We start from the raw sequence: 19,819 nt of genomic DNA, 5'->3' as shown, positions 1-19,819 counted from the left end.
GTAGAGGAGACTGCATCGGGAGCAACGGATACAATAAATGATATTAGTGGATGTGCAAGTAAAACGTTGATGGATGTGGAAGGCTCCTTTAGGGCCTTGGATAGACGTGAGGGAGGAGGTGCGGGTGCAGGTTTTACAGTTCCTGCGGTGGCAGGGGAAAGTGCCAGGATTGGAGGGTGGGTTGTTTGGGGGCGTGGACCTGACCAGGTAGTCGCAGAGGGAACGGTCTTTGCGGAAGGCGGAAAGGGGTGGGGAGGGAAATATATCCCTGGTGGTGGGGTCTGTTTGGAGGTGGCGGAAATGTCAGCGGATGATTTGGTTTATGCGAAGGTTGGTAGGGTGGAAGGTGATCACCAGGGGCGGAGGTGCGGGATGTGGACGAGATGCGTTGGAGGGCATCTTTAACCACGTGGGAAGGGAAATTGCGGTCTCTAAAGAAGGAGGCCATCTGGTGTGTTCTGTGGTGGAACTGGTCCTCCTGGGAGCAGATCCAGTGGAGGCGGAGGAATTGGGAATATGGGATGGCATTTTTGCAAGAGGTAGGGTGGGAAGAGGTGTAATCCAGGTAGGTGTGGGAGCCAGCACCACTCCCCACCTCTTCCTCCCGCTCTGCTGAGGACATGGAGGTCCTGGGCCTCCTTCACCGCCGCTCCCTCACCACCAGATGCCTGGAGGAAGAACGCCTCATCTTCCGCCTCGGAACACTTCAATCCCAGGGCATCAATGTGGACTTCAACAGTTTCCTCATTTCCCCTTCCCCCACCTCACCCTAGTTCTAAACTTCCAGCTCATCACTGTCCCCATGACTTGTCCTACCTGCCTATCTTCTTTTCCACCTACCCACTCCACCCTCCTCCCTGACCTATCACCTTCATCTCCTCCCCCACTCACCTATCGTACTCTATGCTACTTTCTCCCCACCCCCACCTTCCTCTAGCTTATCTCTCCATGCTTCAGGCTCTCTGCCTTTATTCCTGATGAAAGGCTTTTGCCCGAAACATTGATTTTACTGCTCCTCGGATGCTGCCTGAACTGCTGTGCTCTTCCAGCACCACTAATCCAGAATCTGGTTTCCAGCATCTGCAGTCATTGTTTTTACCTTCTTCACAATCCTATCAACCTGGCTAGCAGGTTTTCAGGGATCTATGAACATGGACACCGAGATCTCTCTGCTCATCTGTACTACCAAGAATCTTACCACCATCCCTGTTACTCCTTCCAAAGTGAATCACCTCACACTTTTCCGCATTAAACTCCATTTGCCACCTCTCAGCCCAGCTCTGCAGCTTATCTATCTCTCTGTAACCCACAATGTCCTTCGGCACTATCCACAACTCTGCCTACCTTAGTGTCAACCGCAAATTCACTAACCCATCCTTCTACACCCTCATCCAGGTCATTTATAAAAATGACAAACAGTAGTGGCTCCAAAACAGATCCTTGCAGTACACCACTAGTAACTGAACTCCAGGATGAATATTTCCCATCAACCACCACTATGTCTTCTTTCAGCTAACCAATTTCTGATTCAAACCACTAAATCACCCTCAATCCCATGCCTCTGTATTTTGTGCAATAGTCTATCATGGGGAATCTTATCAAATGCCTTATTGAAATCCATAAACACCACATCAACCACTTTACCCTCATCCACCTGTTTGGTCACCTTCTCAAAGAGTTAATAAGGTTTGTGAGGCATGACCTACCCTTCACAAAACTGTGTTAACTATCCCTCATCAATTTATTTCTTTCTCGATGATTATAAATCCTATCTCTTATAACCTTAGACAACGACAACATAAAGGTCAAAGCCCAAGGCTCTGCAGTCTCCTCCCTGGCTTTCCAGCGATTCCTAGGATAAATCCCATCCAGGCTAGGCAACTTATCTATTGTCACACTTTCCAGAATTGCTAACACCTCCTCCATCTCAATCACATCTATCCTAGCAGCCTGTATCTCAATATTCTCCTTGAAAACATCGTCTTTTTTCCAATGTGAATACTGATGAAAAATATTCATTTTTTTGGAATATTGCATGCAATACTGGTCTCCTTCCTATCGGAAAGATGTTGTGAATCTTGAAAGGGTTCAGAAAAGGTTTGCAAGAATGTTGCCAGGGTTGGAGGATTTGAGCTATGGGGAAAGACTGAACAGGCTGGGGCTGTTTTCCCTGGAGCGTCGGAGGCTGAGGGGTGACCTTATAGATGTTTATAAAATCATGAGGGGCATGGATAGGATAAATAGACAAAGTATTTTCCCTGGGATGGGGGAGTCCAGAACTAGAGGGTATAGGTTTAGGGTGAGAGGGGAAAGATATAAGAGACCTAAGGGGCAACTTTTTCACACAGAGGGTGGTACATGTATGGAATGAGCTGCCAGAGGAAGTGGTGGAGACTGGTATAATTGCAACATTTAAAAGGCATTTGGATGGGTAAATAAATAGGAAGGGTTTGGAGGGATATGGGCTGGTAGCTGGCAGGTGGGACTAGATTGGGTTGGGATATCTGGTCGGCATGGAGGGGTTGGACCGAAGAGTCTGTTTCCATGCTGTACATCTCTATGACTCTATGACTAGTTCACGCTTCCTCATCTCCATTGATTCCCCGCATAACTTCCTACTGCTATCCTTGATTGGTCCTAATCTTAGTCTAGTCATGCTTTTAGTCCTGATATACCTATAGACCTCCTGAGGGTTTTCTTTGATCCTATCTGCCAACGACTTCTCATGTCCCCTCCTGGTTCTTCTGAGCTCTCTCTTTAGATCTTTCCTGGCTGGCTTGTAACTCTCAAGTGCCCTAACTGAGCCTTCATGTTTCATCCTAACATAAGCCTTCTTTTTCCTCTTGACAAGAGCTTCACCTTCTTTACTAAACTCTCGCTCGACAACTTCCTCCCTACCTGCCAGGTATATACTTATCAAGGACATGCAATAGCTGTTCCTTGAATAAACTCCACATTTTAATTGTATCCATCCCCTGCAGTTTCCTTCCCCATCCTATGCATCCTAAATCTTGCCTAATCTCATCATAATCGCCTTTCCCCCAGCTGTAACTCTCGCTCTGCGGTATATACCGATCCCTTTCCGTTGCTAAAATAAAATAACCGAATTGTGTCAGTATCACCAAAGTGTTCAGCTACCTCCAAATCTAACACTTGGCCGGGTTCATCACCCAGTGCTAAATACAATGTGGCCTTGCCTCTTATTGGCCTGTCTACATACTGTGTCAGGAAACTCTCCCGCACATATGGGACAAAAACTGACCCATCTAAAGTACTCGAAATATAGTAGTCCCAGTCATTATTTGGAAAGTTAAAGTCCCCCATAACAATTACCTTGTCATTCTCGCTCCTATTGAGAATCATCTTTGCTATCCTTTCCTGTACATCTCTGGAGCTATTTGGAGGCCGAAAGAAAACTCCCAACAGGGTGACCTCTCCTTTCCTGTTTCTAACCTCAGCCTTTCCTGCCTCAGTAGACAAGTCCTCAAACATCCTTTCTGCCATTGTAGTATTGCCCTTGATTAACAATGCCACATTTCCCCCTCTTTTACCTTCTCTGTTCTTACTGAAACATCTAAATCCCTGAACCTGCTATAAGCATTCCTGTCCCTGCTTGACCTATGTCTCTGAAATGGCCACAACATCGAAATCCCAGGTACCAACCTATGCTGCAAGTTCACCCACCTTATTCTGATGCTCCTGGCGTTGAAGTAGACACATTTCAAACCAACTTCTTGCTTGCCGGTGCCCTCTTGCGAACTTGAAACCTTATTTCTAACCTCACTATTCTGAACCTCCTGTATACTGGATACACATCTCTCTGCTGAATTAATTTAAACTTTACTTAATTCTTGATAAAAGCCACCTCCTAGACCAAGCCTTTAATTGAACATCTACTTCTTTGGCATTTTTTTTTGTCTGATTATACTTCTGTTGATGTTTCAGGATGTTTTCCTGTGTTAATGGTGTTCAGTAATTGCATGTCCTTGTTGTAAGGTTTCTCTGAAAAGTTTCTGATGAAAGGTCACAACCAAGTCATTGACTTCAGTGCAATATTCAGAGCACTAACAGAGGGTTTATATTTTGAACAAAGCTACTGAACCTCTCAGGTGATGTGAAAGATCCCATGGTATTGGGTATTTTCCAGAAGGAAAACAGATGAGTTCTCCTGGTATACTGGTCAACAGTTATAATTAAAACATAACTGAATCTTAAGGTGAACAGAGAAAAATTATCAGAATGCAAGAAATTTATTGTGCTGATAAATAGAACTATGTATTGAAAGATATCGGTGGACACATCTGGAATTTGAAGAACGAATTCCTTGAAAAATTAAGCCAAAAAAAGTTGAATTTAGGTTTTATATATTTCATATTTAATTTTTATCTGCGTTGACAATAACTTGTTCCATGTTGAAGTTGTTTTGATCAATTGCCTTCTCCATATATTGGCAATGAAAATACCTGTTGTCAATTCAACACCAGCAGATGATTTCTGAACTGCTATTTGTCTCCACTTTCTAGCCCAATGGATTGTTTCCTGTTCTGGGTGTGGTTACCATGAAGGATTTTCCTTCTCAGCCTCTCCCTTCACCTGGGAAGTGGTGATCCTCGGTTAAATCACACTAGTATTCTCTTTCTAATGGGAGAGCAGCTGTTTGGTCCGGTGGGACTATGACGACCTTATCCTTTTTCCATTTCAATTCCTCATACACCTGCTATGGTAACCTTCAAGTTGTCGATTTTAGTGATGAAATTGAAAACTGTACTATGGACCCCAGTACAGATCTTCGCATTTGATGCATGGTTTTCTCAGAGTTCATTCCTTCTGTGACAATTCTCTCTTAATTTATACAATCATTTGACTGCCACAGGGAAACAAAGGAATGAGAACAGTTAATAACACCACTTTCAGATATTTTCTGATCAATCTATTCAGAGATATCATTACACACTCTGGAGCAGGTTGGGCTTTAACCCTAGCCTCTTGGCTCGAGAGTCCAATCCAATGAGTAATTGATTAACTTATTACAGGTTCAAGTCATTTATAGATAAATACTGAGAAAGCCAAGTTTGAATAGATCATAAGTAATTGTTGGTATTAAAAGATGAAGTCTATCAATGTTTGCCCAAACTCATTTTGGCTGAGATCTCTAAAGACAGTGTGGATTCTTACATCTCATTCCATTTGTCATATTGCCCAGTTAATAGCAGACAGGTAAAATCATATGATTAAGGGCCCTCTGCATATGCCAAACGTGTATACCAGGAGATTATGCAGGCTCAATTACTCATCTATTTATGTTAACAGATAAAATTTATGGATTGGGGATATGTAATTTTTATGGATAAGTACTATTTATCCAGCAACAGCAACATTGAAATTTTCCCTAATATTTTAACAACTGACATCCAGCTCCTAAAATTTGTTCTGAATTTCACGTCACCTGCTGTGCCGAGATAACAGTCTACTTTGACACTCTGTTATCTACCTAGCTCTGATGTAAATCCAGCTCATGAGTTGAAATAGAATCAAGAAGCTGTAAACACTATGATTAGAATCCCCAGTTGTCCAGATTAAGAACAAAACACCTGACAGGCTGCTATGGTTCAAGGCAGAGGTGAGTCGGCTGTTCAAATTCAGTTTGAATATATACAAAATTAAACTGAGTGTGGCACCCAGAGTAAACAAAGGTATGGACTTTTGTGACAAATACCTACAAAAACACAATTTAAGATTCTTATGTATATGTTATCTTGTAGAAGGACATAATGATAGTGAAATTACATGTGAAAATGCTTCGAGTTTTTGAATCAATGTATTATTTGATATTGTGCTTTTTTTTTGCAAGGCAGCACGGCGGCTCAGTGGTTAGCGGTTAGCACTACTGCCTCACAGCACTGGGGTCCCAGGTTTAATTCCAGCCTTAGGTGACTGCCTGTGTGGAGTTTGCACATTCTCCCCGTGTCTGCATGGGTTTCCTCCCACAGTCGCAAAGGTGTGCAGGCCAGGTGAATTGGCCGTGCCAAATTGCCCACAGTGTTAGGTGCATTAGTCAGAGGGAAATGGGACTGGTTGTGTTACTTTTCAGAGGGTCGGTGTGGACTTGTTGGGCCGAAGGGCCTGTTTCCACACTGTAGGGGAATCTAATCTAAACTCGTTAAAAGAATCTAATCAAAACTGACTGTTTATCTTAAAGAAACTCTCTACTAACTAAATTAATGAAGTCACCATTTGAACGTTCATCAATGAGACAAACAATTCAGAGCTTGTTGCATTTGCTCACGAATATTCTCTGTATTGATCTCAAATATTCGAAGAGTTCTTAGCCTCGGTACATTTTTTAAGGACAGAACTACATGAATAAATGGAAGGTATAGATGGAGTTTTTTTGTGAGATGTAGTAAGAAATTATATTAAGGCCAGAAAGGCCCATCTTTAACAAGTAAATTACTTTACAGGTAATTTTAATTAATATTTCCTTTATCAGGAAATAATGTAATTTAAACTAATTACACTAAAAAAGCTTTTAAAAACTGTTGTTGTACTATGCATCTTTTGTACATTAATAGGCATGGTGGTCTTTCAGCCAGACTGGGTGCCGGCGTGGTCTGGACTGAAGAATTGTTATTCAGAACTTTTTATTTCTTTAGTTTTCTAATTTGTTTCTTTCCGAAGAATTTGTAAATGTAGGGGAATGGGTGTGGGTGGGTTGCGCTTTGGCGGGTCGGTGTGGACTTTTTGGGCCGAAGGGCCTGTTTCCACACTGTAAGTAATCTAATCTAATCTAATCTAATTAATCTGTATCACAGTACCTTTGTATCTAAGGTGGTGCCATAAGTGGTGACTTGCAAACTTCTCACTGTACTAATTTGACTACATGTGACAATAAAGCTAATTTTAAGAGGGTGATTGAATGCAGCCTTCTGTCTATACTCCTCCATTTGCTGATTCCAGGTAGCTTCTCCAAGGAGAAAGGGAATCTGAAAGCAAACACTGACCAGCAATTCCAAATTTAAAAGGTAGTCCACACTGAAATTGAAAATTCACCTTCCTGCATACATCAGTGTTTCCCTTACTTTCAAAAGCATGAAACAGAAACTTTTTAAAAAATCAAGGAAGAAGAGAGGGTACAGAATTAATGAGGAAGAAGTGTTGATCAACTGTTGGTACTCAAAGTTGACTGGGACCAAATGAGATACATCCAAGAATTTTGAAGGAAGTGAGAGTGAAAATTGCAAGGGCATACTAGTCCTTCCTAGGCTCAGGAAAGATGCCAGAAAACTAGTGAATTACAAACATCATGTCCTTGTTCAAAGAAGGTTTTAAGTGTAAGCCCAGTAATACAGACCCATCAGTTTGACGTAGTGGTGTGAGGAAGCTTCTCAATTCAAGGTAGAATTAGTAGTGACATGGAAAGGGTTGGTTGATTAGAGACAGCACGGATTTCCAAAGAGGAAATCATATGTAACTAACTTATTGGAGTTTTTCAAAAAGGTAACAGAAAGGGTTGATTAGTGTAATACACTTCATGAGGTATTCATGGACTTTCAGAAGATATTCGATGCAGTGTCACAGAGCAGAGTTGTGAATAAAGTTAGAGCTCATGGAATTAAAAAGGACAGTAGCAACAAGGATATAACATAAAAGGAAACAGAGAAATGGACAATAGATATTTTTCAGGCTGGAGGAAGATTTGTAGTGGAGTTCCCCAGGGTCAGTTTTTAAAATATGTTCATGAAATGCACAGTAGCTGGGCCATTTATTGCCCTGTGAACTGCTGCAGTTTATTTGCTTTAGGTAGAGCCCCAATGCTATAAGAGAGAGGGACCCTTGCAGCCTTTGTTTTTACTGATATATGATAATGATCGAGATCTTGGTATGCAGGGAACAATTTCCAAGTTTGTGGAGGATACTAATCTTGGAAGAATCATAAACTGTTGAGGTCAAATGGACATAGACAAGTCAGTGAAGTGGACAGATAGATAGTAGATGAAGATCTATGCAGAGAAATGTGAAGTAATGCATTTGAATAACAGGAATGTGGATAGACAATAACAAAATTGAGGGTGCAGGAGCAGAGAGACCTAGAAGTATACGTGCACAGATTATTGTAGAGAGGAAGGTGGAGAGAGCAATTAATAAGGCACACAGCGGTCCTGGGTTTTATTAGCAGTGGCACAGTGAATAAAAGCAAGGAGATAATGATGAACGTTAATAAGACATATGTTATATTTCTGCTGGAGAATTGTGTCTTGTTTTGGCTATCACACTATAAGAAGAATGTGACTGCATTGGACAGAGTGCAGAAGAGATTTACATGAATGGTGGCAAGGGTGAGAAACTTCAGCGATAAGGATAATAAGGAGATGTTGTGACAGTTCTCCTTGGACTGAAAGAGATTTGGTTATAAGGGGGCTGGATAGAATACATAAGGAGAAACTGCTTCAAAGTATAAAGAGCAAGAGGATACAGATGTTAAGTAATATGCAAAAGAAGCAAATGTAAAGTGGGAAAAAAGTTTTTATGCACAAGTGGATTGGGTGAAGAATGCACTATCTCAAAGTGTGGTGGAGGAAGGTTCAACTGAAACTTTCAAGAGGGAGTTGTTTCAGCTAAGTAATGTGCACGGCTATAGGGAAAAGGCAGGATAACGGGACCTAAGTCATGATGCTCAGTTGGAGAGCCACAATGGCCTGAATGGTCTCCTTCTGCACTGTATCACTTACGTGATTCTGAGAGTACAATATTCTTGCTTGGTTATCCTTTAATTAAAATGAATAGTCAATGAGTTGACCTTTTGAGTTATACAGTTTTCATGATAAAATTTTTTAATAAGAACGTGTTATTATAATTGTTCAAATATCCATGTAAGTTTACAGAATCTTATTTATTCATGTCAGGAGGCCTCAACCCCTACAGCAGCCATATTCAACAGAAGCTGGAATAGAGTTTCGTTGGTATCTCTGGCTTTGCGTGTAGGTTTAACCAAAGGATTCTGATCCCTCTGTATTCATTGTAGAAAACTGACAAGTTGCGCTCTGCTGATATCAGCTGAGCGTTTCTGTTAACTCTAATGGTTTCTACAAGATGAACACCGTAATGATTTAAGTACCAGAAGTATAGATGTAAATCCTGAGGCATATGAGTGTTTTTAACAATACTTATTATAATAGAAAGAAAGAAATGGCTCCTTTCACGATCTAAAATACAGTCACTGTTCCAATTCTTTCTATAACTAGTATATAAGGTTTTTTGTAAATTGGTCTAGTTCCTGCGCTTTATCACCTCATGCTAAACAATTGCTATTATGGCAAAACTTCAAAATGCTCAATACCTTCTTGTTTATTATTGCTTTGAATTTATTTCAGAGTGCCCATTTATAATTTTATGACAGGTTTTCTTTCATCTGCAATTTTTAGATGGCTGCTGCAGCAGATTCTAGGTATGGACCAAAGGATGCATCTGATCAGAACTTTGATTACATGTTCAAGCTTCTTATTATTGGAAACAGCAGCGTGGGAAAAACATCTTTCCTGTTCAGATATGCAGATGACACATTCACATCAGCCTTTGTCAGCACTGTTGGTATTGACTTCAAAGTGAAGACTGTTTACAGAAATGATAAAAGAGTCAAATTGCAGATTTGGGTAGGTGTTATTCTTTTTTAATTATTCTCCCTAAATTGATTAAACACAGAACAAGATTAGCTATTGCATGAAGTTTAATTGGATAGAACGAAATGATAATAAGTTAAAGAAACACTGAAAAATAGACACGAGTATATTTAATATGTTGGTGGCGTCTCTTACGGGATTACAGTTCCACAGAGGATAGATTGCAGTGAGTGATTTGGAGAAGTGAGGAGCAGCAGTCTAATTCATTAGGAGTTCAGCTTAGGTAGAAATGGAACCTGGGATTCAGATAGGAAAATATAGACTTCTGGCTAAAACTGAAAGAAACAGCTCCATTTTGCTCTGAAGTTTGTAAGCAAATGCTGATTTGTTGCCGTGTTAACTGCATTCAAAATTTGATTTGTGTGAATTTAATCTGTGAATGAATATTGCGCTTTTTTTTAGTTATTTCTACATGGAAAGTATTACAAAATATATTAAAATTCTGTCTTAATGTTCTAGTCTTTTATATAATATTCAAAAGTAACCAGTCTCTATTCACCAAACTATGTATCAATTTATTGACGACCAAAGGGAAAATGCACATGTCGGCACATTTAAGATGACAGCATCCAATTCACCTAGTGAAGAGTTTAATTTTACATATTCCATGACCACATTTTGGGGAATAACAGTAAATTCCTAACAGTACATAAGGGAATCTGCTATGGCTCAGTTGATAACACTCTCTTTTCTGAATCACAAATTTAAAAGTTTCAAGTCCCATTCTGGAACTTGAGATAAAAAAAAAACTGCTCTTACACTCCAGTGCAAAATTGAGAATGTGCTGCACTGTTTAGGGTGCTGTCTTTGAGCCTAGGTCCACTATACCTGCTTAGGTGGTGTTAATTTGCAGTTAGCACTATTTCTAAAAAAAAAGATGATTCTTCGCAGTGTTTTTGCCAATTTTGAGCTCTCAATTTACATCACAGAAAAGTTTATCTGGTTGTTATTATAATGTTGTTTGCGAGAGATTGCTCACCAAATTAGTTGCTTCATTTCTCATTTTACAACAAACTACAATTCAAAAGTACTCCATTGGTTGCAAAGAACTTTGAGTCAACTTGTTGTTGTGGAATGTATGATATAAATGTCAGTCTTTCTTCGAGAGACCACTAAAATGAGCCACCAGATTCTCGACTCTGATCTCCAGCATCTGCAGACTTCACTTCCAGCAGATTATTTAGTATATCACCAAATGCGCATCTGGGCTTCTGATTAAGATTATACAATTCATATACAGAAAATAAGTACACATGAGGTCAATATATCCAGGTATGGCAAATTTCTTAGTGTGCTGCTTGTACCTGTTGCTTGTAAGGGGGATCTATAAAGAGCTTGACATGTCTACATGGGGATACCAAAGGAGTATAATTGCTGCATTGATTTCATAAGAGCAACTGCTATAAAACTGTGCCATTGTACTAGGATGACATTCAAACAACATTTTGAAACAGGAATTACAGCAAATCCTCACTTAACATTTTTCCATTTAGTGCTGTATCACTTTATGTGAGTAGGAACTGAAATCTCATTTAATTTTGTGAAATTTGTTTGATGTTTCCCAAAAGCCTGACACAGGGCTGTGTGACTCATTTGGGGCCATTTTGGAGCAGCCTCTCCCATTCTCCAATTTAGCAACTGTTGACTCTCCACTTGCCAATCCTCTGACATGCAGCATCTCCATATGTCTCATCTTTGATTTGCAGGCTCCCCCACTGTGGTTAGCACTGCTGCCTCACAGTGCCAGGGACCCGGGTTTGATTCCAGCCTCTGGCGACTGTGGAGTTTGCACGTTCTCCCCATGTCTGCATGGATTTCCTCTGGGTGCTCCGGTTTCCTCCCACATTCCAAAGATATGCAGGTCAGGTGAATTGGCCATGCTAAATTGCCCATTGTGTTAGGTGCGTTAGTCAGAGGGAAATGAGTCTGGGTGGGTTACTTTTTCAGAAGGTCGTTGTGGACTTATTGGGCCGAAGGGCCTGTTTCCATGTTGTAGGGAATGTAATCTAATTTAATCCTCTTGCCTCATCTCCCAATCCTGACTTAGTGTCTTGCTGCTTTCCTCTCCTGAACCTGTATTCTCATCCAAATACAGACTAAATGGAAAACCAGAGTTCTGAGGTAGTGAAAGCTGTATTTTAATGATTGAGGCTATTATAACACATGCTGTCTTTCAAATGACGACTGTTGAAGTTGCTCGTCCTGTCTCTCACAGTTCATCTCCAGAGACCTCACACACCATGAGCATTCGGGAGAGGGAGTTCTTGAGCGGAACCATACGTTTTTATTTATTCATTCATGGGATTTGGGCATTGCTAACTGGCCAAGATTGATTGCCCATCCGTAGTTGCCCTTGAGGAAATGGTGGTGAGCTGCCTTCTTGAATCGCTGCAGCCTATGTGCTGCGGGTTGACCCACAATGCTCTTAGGGAGGGGTTTCCAGGATTGTGATCTGGCAATAGTCAAGGAACGGCGATATATTTTCAAGTCAGGATGGTGAGTGGCTTGAAGGGAAGATTGCAGGTATTGGATCTGCTTTCCTTTTCCTTCTCGATAGAAGTAATCATAGGTTTAGAAAGTTCTGTATGAGGATCTTTGGAGAATTTCTGCAGTGCATCTAGATGATTGTAGCAGCAGTGTGTACTGAATGTCAGTGATGGAGGGAGTAAATGCTTGGGATGGGGTGCCTATCAGATGGGCTACTTTTTCCTAGTTGGTGTCAAGCTTCTTGAGAGAGTTGTTGGAGTTGTACTCAGCCAGGCAAATGGGGAGTATTGTATCACCTTCCCGACTTTTGCCTTGTGGACAGGCTTTGGAGTGTCAGGTGAGTTACTCATTGCTCTGACAAGCTCTTGAATGCCATTGAATGTCAAAGGGTGGTGTTTTGTTGGAGATGGTCGTTGCCTGGCATTTGTGTAGCATGAATGTTCCTTGCCACTTGTAAGTTGAAGCCTTGATAATATCCAGATATTATGCATTTGAACATGAACTGCTTCAGTGTCTGAGCAGTCGTGAATGCTGCTTATAATTGTGCAATCAAGGCAAACACCCCTATTTCTGATCTTAAGATGGAGGGAAGGTCATTGATGAAGCAGCTGAAAATGATTGAACTAGGACACTACCCTAAGGAACTATTGCAGAGATGTCCTGGATCTGATCAAAAAACACGTTGATTCCTACTGGGTACCTCTGCATGATCAGAATTCACACTTTCATAATCCTGGGGCTCCGGTTTTGGGTCGGATCTGCAGCTTGAACTGGAACACAGGCTCAGGAGGGGAGGGGAGAGGAAAGGGTAAATGAGGGAGCAGAGGGTTCATCAAGAATATGATGAGGAGAGACTGCAAATCAGAGGCAGGGAGGGGAAGGATTTACAGCAGTTAAATTTCTCTGGGATCTGGAGATGCAGTATACAGTATTGGCTGTGAGCAGGAAGTACTGTATATACAAAGTTACAGTTTTCTTTTATACTTTTAAATTCATTTTATTTGCTAAATTAGTAATTTAGCAATGTAAAGTAGTTCAGTTCACAGGATATAAATTTTCCATTTTTTTTCCCTGTGATATGGAAAGTCCTACTAGAAACCTAAATATGCAGTTTCCCACATTTAGTATTCAACAATATTTTAAAATATCTTTGACTGTAGCATATTGCATCATACTTCTCAGTTTTAATGCATCAAAAACTAGCCTGTGGTCTTGTCTGAGTGTTTTGCAAATTATTTTGTCCAATCAAACTCCTTAGACAGCTCTGTTTCTTTTTCAGATGTGATACCATCTTTCTGTGATGACCTAGCATGATTTATCAGGATAGATGTCATACTTTGTAGATAAAACCATTCAAGTTTACTCCAAACCTATTCTGCTTAATGGCTAATCCTAAATATTTAAAGATCCCCAAAGCTTGACTTCCAATTTTAACTTCCTTTTAATTTTATTTATAACAAATTGCTCAAATTCCACAGAATCCCTATGGAAAATCGTTGACACCTTCATAAAGATGCCTGAGAGTTTCCTTTTCTGCTGACAGTAGAACATTGCAGAATTCATGCTGTTGGTTGAGAACAACTAAATTTTAAAAAAACAAATTTCTCTAATGGACAAATACCGTATCCTATTGTATCATTTAATTTCCCCAGTTTCCTTCCTACATTGCTTACTTCTTTAGATGGTTTCTGAAATTTTGCTCTCTGCAAAAATGTGACATAGAAATGAGACAAGTTAGGTACTAATTAGATGCAAATGTTGGATAAAGTTAGTGAAATCCTGAACTCACTGATTAAATCTGAAGGGGAAGCTTTGAAATTTTTTCTTGATGTCAAGATATTCATGTTTTCATTTTCACTGTATTTTCCCATAAGTCTCACCATTGCCCCTGCTGTTAAGGAGAGTTGAAAATTCTGCCCTAAAACCCATGAGTACTTACTTTCCTAAATCTAATGATAACAATGAAATATAATTGAGCACTGTACAGCAATAATAACATTGTAGTTATCTCGATGAACAAGTAATCTTGAAGTCTGGAGTAAAATTCCAGATATAAATTCAAATCCCACTATGGTGTCTGGGGAATTTAATTAGATAAATCTGGAATTAAAAAGCTAGCATTATACTGGTGACCAAGTAATTGCCAGATTGTTGTGAAATCCATCTGTTAACTAATGTCCTTCAAGGAAGGTAATCTGAGATCTTTACCCAGGCTAGCCTATGTATGGCTCCAAATCAATACAATGTGGTTCACTCCTGATTGTCCTCTGGAATGGCCTAGCAAACCACTCAGTTGCAGGAAGGTGACTCACCACCATTTTCCCAAGTGCATGAGGGGTCGTGCACCAATGTCTACCGTACACTCCTTAGATGAATGAATGAATGATTTTTAAAAATTGATTTTTTTTTACATTTAGCAACTTAATGAGAACAAGTTACCTATTATTAGGAGAAACAGATTCTAATTATTCATAATGATGTTTAGTCATATAGCTATTTTTTGAATTGAGTTACTGCAGTTCCCTTTGCAATATTATGGAGTTTGCTTTTAAAAATAAAATAAGGAAAATATAATTTTAAATAATTATTTCTATACATAAGAAATACACTCTTGCAATTAAAGCTATTTAACTTTTCTCTCTAGCCTGTTAGAGAATAGTGGACAGCTGTTGGGTCCTGACAAAATGGGTACTGATTTCACATTATATGCTAACTTGAATGTTGAGGTGAGACTTGGAGATATTGGGCAGAATAACACCAAAAATCAGCCAAGTGTTAATTTCGGGGAGTTTAAGGGAGGGTTTCTTTCTGTGAGCTTAAGTAAATTATCTCATGTAATTCTCCACAGATTGCTTCATTATGTATACACCACGCCTCTATAAGAAAAAAAGAAATGGGAACGGGAATAAAATATATATCCCCTCAAACCTGTCTCCCCACTATTTTATGATCTGCTTCAGGCCTGAAGCGCTTTTTCATGCCAGTGCCTCAGAGCCTTCAACTCTTCAATATTTTAAAAATCTATCTATCCTCTCTTTTAATACCTTCAGTGGTCTAGTCTGTACAGCTCTCAGGGTAGAGAATTTTACATATTCACTACTCTCTGGGAGAAATTTCTTTGCATCTCAATTTTAAATGAGTGCCTCCTTATTCTGTAACTATGTCCCCTGCTTTAACATTCCCCCAATAATGAAACATCTTCTCAATATCAACCCTGTCAAGCCCCTCAAAATTTGGTTTAATAAAATCACCCCATATTCTTCTAAACTCTCATAAAGTAATTCTTGATAATTCAACTCCTTTATCCCAAGAATCAGCATAGTGAATCTCTTTTGGAGAATCACAAATGCCAATGTATCCTTTCTTAACTGTGGGGACCAAACTACACAATGTTGGCCATGCATTGGATTCTTCAACCAGTTTCTGTGTGAATCCTTTTTTACTTAGGTGCTATATATGTGAGGTGAACAAAAGGGCCAGGTCAACTTGCAATTCAATTCAACTTTATTCACAAAATAAACAAAAGGCCAAATATTATCTGAAGTTATGCTTTCTGCTATAAAATTCCTGCTTCTTACATTAATTACTTTAGTAATCACATCATTAAGTCTTTGTCACAATCCTTTCCTAAACTACCATTGGCTACCAGACTAGGACTAGGTACTAGGAGAAAGTAAGGACTGCAGATGCTGAAGATCAGAGCTGAAAATGTGTTGCTGGAAAAGCACAGCAGGTCAGGCAGCATCCAAGGAACAGGAGAATCGACGTTTCAGGCATAAGCCCTTCTTCAGGAATGAGGAAAGTGTGTCCAGCAGGCTAAGATAAAAGGTAGGGAGGAGGGACTTGGGGGAGGGGTGTTGGAAATGCGATAGGTGGAAGGAGGTCAAGGTGAGGGTGATAGGCCGGAGTGGGATGGGGGCGGAGAGGTCAGGAAGTAGATTGCAGGTTAGGAAGGCAGTGTTGAGTTCAAGGGATTTGACTGAGACAAGGTGGGGGGAGGGGAAATGAGAAATCTCCAGTTTCCTCATTTCCCCTCCCTCCACCTTGTCTCAGTCAAATCCCTCGAACTCAGCACCACCTTACTAACCTGCAATCTTCTTCCTGACCTCTCCGCCCCCACCCCACTCCGGCCTATCACCCTCACCTTGACCTCCTTCCACCTATCACATTTCCAATGCCCCTCCTCCAAGTCCCTCCTCCCTACCTTTTATCTTAGCCTGCTGGACACACTTTCCTCATTCCTGAAGAAGGGCTTATGCCCGAAACGTCGATTCTCCTGTTCCTTGGATGCTGCCTGACCAGCTGCGCTTTTCCAGCAACACATTTTCAGCTAGGACTAGGTACTACCCATGCAGTTAAACTTGGCCAAGTTGTGTATTCAGCTCTGTTGAATTTGGTGAAGGTTAGTCTTGCCTATGGTCATCCTTGCTGCCTCCAGGTCAGGTCTTTGCTGATGTAAATGTTGTTAGATGTCCCTTCTTGCTCCACCCTGCTGCATCCTTCCAGAATGGTCTCTGGCGCTCAGCAAGTTGGACTTCCAGGTCAAGGTCACATCCAATGGGACCTCAATACCATATATGGAAAATGTTGGGCTGCCTTCGGCATCCATTCCCCGATATGTCAAGGGCACATTCACCTCTACACACGTGATCATGGCAAGAACTTGGGGCTCTGGCAAGTCAGTTTGTATATACTCCAATACACAAACCAACTTTGTTTGCCAGGGCACGTCTGGGCTTGAACTTGCTTGTCTTGTGCGGATGCTTGGTTTTGACCTGTCTAGAAAGATTCATTGAACGTGGCTGCACAAAGTTTGCCAATTTTGGTTTTGGGCTTAGCCATTCAGGCCTCGAACTATCTGACCACAACAGTATTCCAGAGTACTCCAGGTGGGGCCTCGCCAACACCCAGTACACAATTGTAACTAGATTTCTCTATTTTTAAACTCCACTTGTTATGGCTTTCCAAATTAAAAAGAGACCTATGTATCCTGACTCTGATGCTTCTGTGCACTAACCAATCCTCAATCCTTATTTTGATATTACCCCTCAGACCATGAGCTCCTGCCATGTGGAAAAATATTTTGGGTGGCTCCTTATTCAATGCTCACTAATTCCCCCATATCAACTTTGCTTGTTAAATCCTCAAAGAATACTAGCAAATTTGTCAAACATGATTTTCCTTTCATGAAATGAAGCTCTTTTTGATTGCATTAAGCATTCTAAGTGTCGTGCGGTTTCTTCTTTAATAATAAACAGTTGCATTTACCGATGACTAAATAGTTAGCCTAATTAGCTATAGTTTCCTGCTTTCTGTTACCCCTTTCTTGAACAGAGGCATCACATAAGCAGTTTTCCAATCTGCATGGAACCATACGAGAATCCATTGAGTTTGAGACTATTTCAGCCAATGCTCACACTATCTTTGCAGCCACTTCCTTTAAAACCCAGGCAACCTTCCTGCTTGTCAAATGCTTAGGTTCTTGTAATAGTCTCTATCACAATAAACATTCTCCTAATAATGCCTTACTTATCTAATATCTTTAGGATGTTTTTAGTATCTGTTACCATGAGGACCAACGCAAAATATTACTTTAAGATATCTTCCATTTTCCTGTTCCCTATTATCAATTCCTCAGTTTCATTCTCCAGGCATCCCGCACTACTTTATCTAATCGCTTATATAAACATAGAAGCTCTGCTCTTTGTTTTTATTTTCCTTGCCAATTTGCTTTCATTATCAATTTTCTCCTTTTTCATTTGCTTTTCAGTCATCCACGAGTGGTTCTTAACTGCATTCAATGCAGTTGAGAAACTGGTTTTGCTGCATTCAATGCTTTAGTTTTTGATTGGATACTCCTTCAGGGTCCTATTTGCATACAAATTTAACACTTGGTTTTCAGCATCTGCAGTCATTGTTTTTACCATAGCTATCTCCCTGACAGCCATTGTGACAGGATGGCCACCCATCCCTTCAGATCTCAAGTCTAGCTTGAGCAGATGGCATAGTCCTGTGATAGCGTACCAGGACACCCAAGTGTTTATCTGGAGGAAATAGCATTGGGGATGGTCGAGTCTGGCCCCCCCTGTATTTCCACTTTATATACAGAGCAGCAACTCCTTCATGTGGAGGCTGTTGGCAGCTGTTCTAAGTAAGTGCTTGTCCTGAGCTTGCTGATGCATTTGTTCCTCTTTCATTCCTCTGCACCTTCATAGCACTGCAGTTACAGTGATGGTAACCCCTGCTGTGCCTGGATCAATTGGTCACAGTCTCACACAAGTTAATTGGGACTATCAGAAACAGAACAGGTCCTTTTGTAATGTGAGCAATCTGCATTTGCATTATATGCAAATTGTGGTTTAACATAGTCCTCCATGTAAGTCTGCTCTACTGTGCAATGAGATCATGATTGATCTGATGATCCTCAACTCCATCTCCAATGAACATTTACCCTGGAACCTTTGACTCCTTTACTTATCGAAAATATGTTCTTTATGGAATGAAATCGGTCCTCCATACCAATAGCATTGTGCTTGACTTTTAACTGTCCTCTGAAATGATGAACCAAGCCATTCACTTGTTAGATTTGTACATTAAATGCTACCCTCATCCTGTGGATAAATCAAATAAAACCTGCGCAATGTAAACCAATCCTACTTCCAACTCAGTCACTGAAGAGCCAACTAAGAACTCAACTGAGATTTTTGTTATCCCTGGCACAGATTATTGAAACTAACCATGGTATACTATGCTAATTCAGTGTAGACGCCTGGAAACTCTGTAATCTTTATGGCTTAAAATTGCACTCGGTCCTATAGCTGTGGGGATGATCTCTGCATGAGTTCTTAGGACAAGAGTTTGCAGGAGGTTTGAAATAATTTAACTTAAATATCCATTTGATGTAATTTGAGTGACCATACACTGCCAACAGTGAGAAATTTGGATTGGCAGTGATGGTTTTTGAAGTGAAAGAATGCAAATATAGAATAATTAAAGATACAGGAGTGTTGGTGTGTTCTTCCTGTGATCATTGTTTAAGAGATTGTTAGTTTTAATATTATACATGATCACTTTTATCAGTGTACACAGTGACTAGTCAACTGAAAATAAAGAAATTACTTTTGAATTGTAACAGATATATTTTGCTGTTCTGGTAATCAAACAATTTATATTTAGACACTGTGATTAGTCAATGTGTTTCCAATTAGATACTGAAAAATGGGAATGCATTACAGTTTCTTGGAGTTAATATGATATGATACTTGCATAGCAGATAAAGTCAGATATAGTAGAAAGCATGTTACAGTTTCAGATTGAAAATATATCATTGTGTCTTGTGACTTCCTCTGTGATGTATCATTGAAGTAATTACTGGTTATACTAATCCCACTGTGACTACACTGGAACATTTAGTCAGATAATTTGTTAAGAGTATAATACCATGCTGTCATTTACCATCATTCAACACAATTACATAAGGCATTTGGTGTGCATTTACTGTAAAGCCCAGCATGTTCAAGCTTTGGGATCTGGTTGCTGGATATTATAGAGGTGTATAGCACGGAAACAGACCCTTCGGTCTAACTCGTCCATGCCATGTGTGTACCAAATTATTAATGGGCTACAAATGAATGCAAATTTACATGAAATGCAGT

At 40.2% G+C, this 19,819-nt stretch overlaps 1 protein-coding gene across 1 annotated transcript in view; it reads left to right on the top strand.

Annotated features, from left to right (window-relative positions):
* LOC140479915 (ras-related protein Rab-3B) overlaps nt 1–19,819 on the top strand; it is a 168,501-nt gene that overhangs the window by 3,322 nt on the left and 145,360 nt on the right. The window contains exon 2 of the mRNA XM_072574288.1: nt 9,423–9,650. Coding sequence (XP_072430389.1) covers nt 9,423–9,650 — 228 coding nt within the window. The remainder of the gene's footprint in view (nt 1–9,422; nt 9,651–19,819) is intronic.

Source organism: Chiloscyllium punctatum, chromosome 7, assembly GCF_047496795.1.
Source record: "Chiloscyllium punctatum isolate Juve2018m chromosome 7, sChiPun1.3, whole genome shotgun sequence".
Lineage (NCBI taxonomy): Eukaryota > Metazoa > Chordata > Chondrichthyes > Orectolobiformes > Hemiscylliidae > Chiloscyllium > Chiloscyllium punctatum.
Note: the sequence above shows the minus strand (reverse complement) of the source record. Positions and strands in the feature narration are given on the sequence as shown.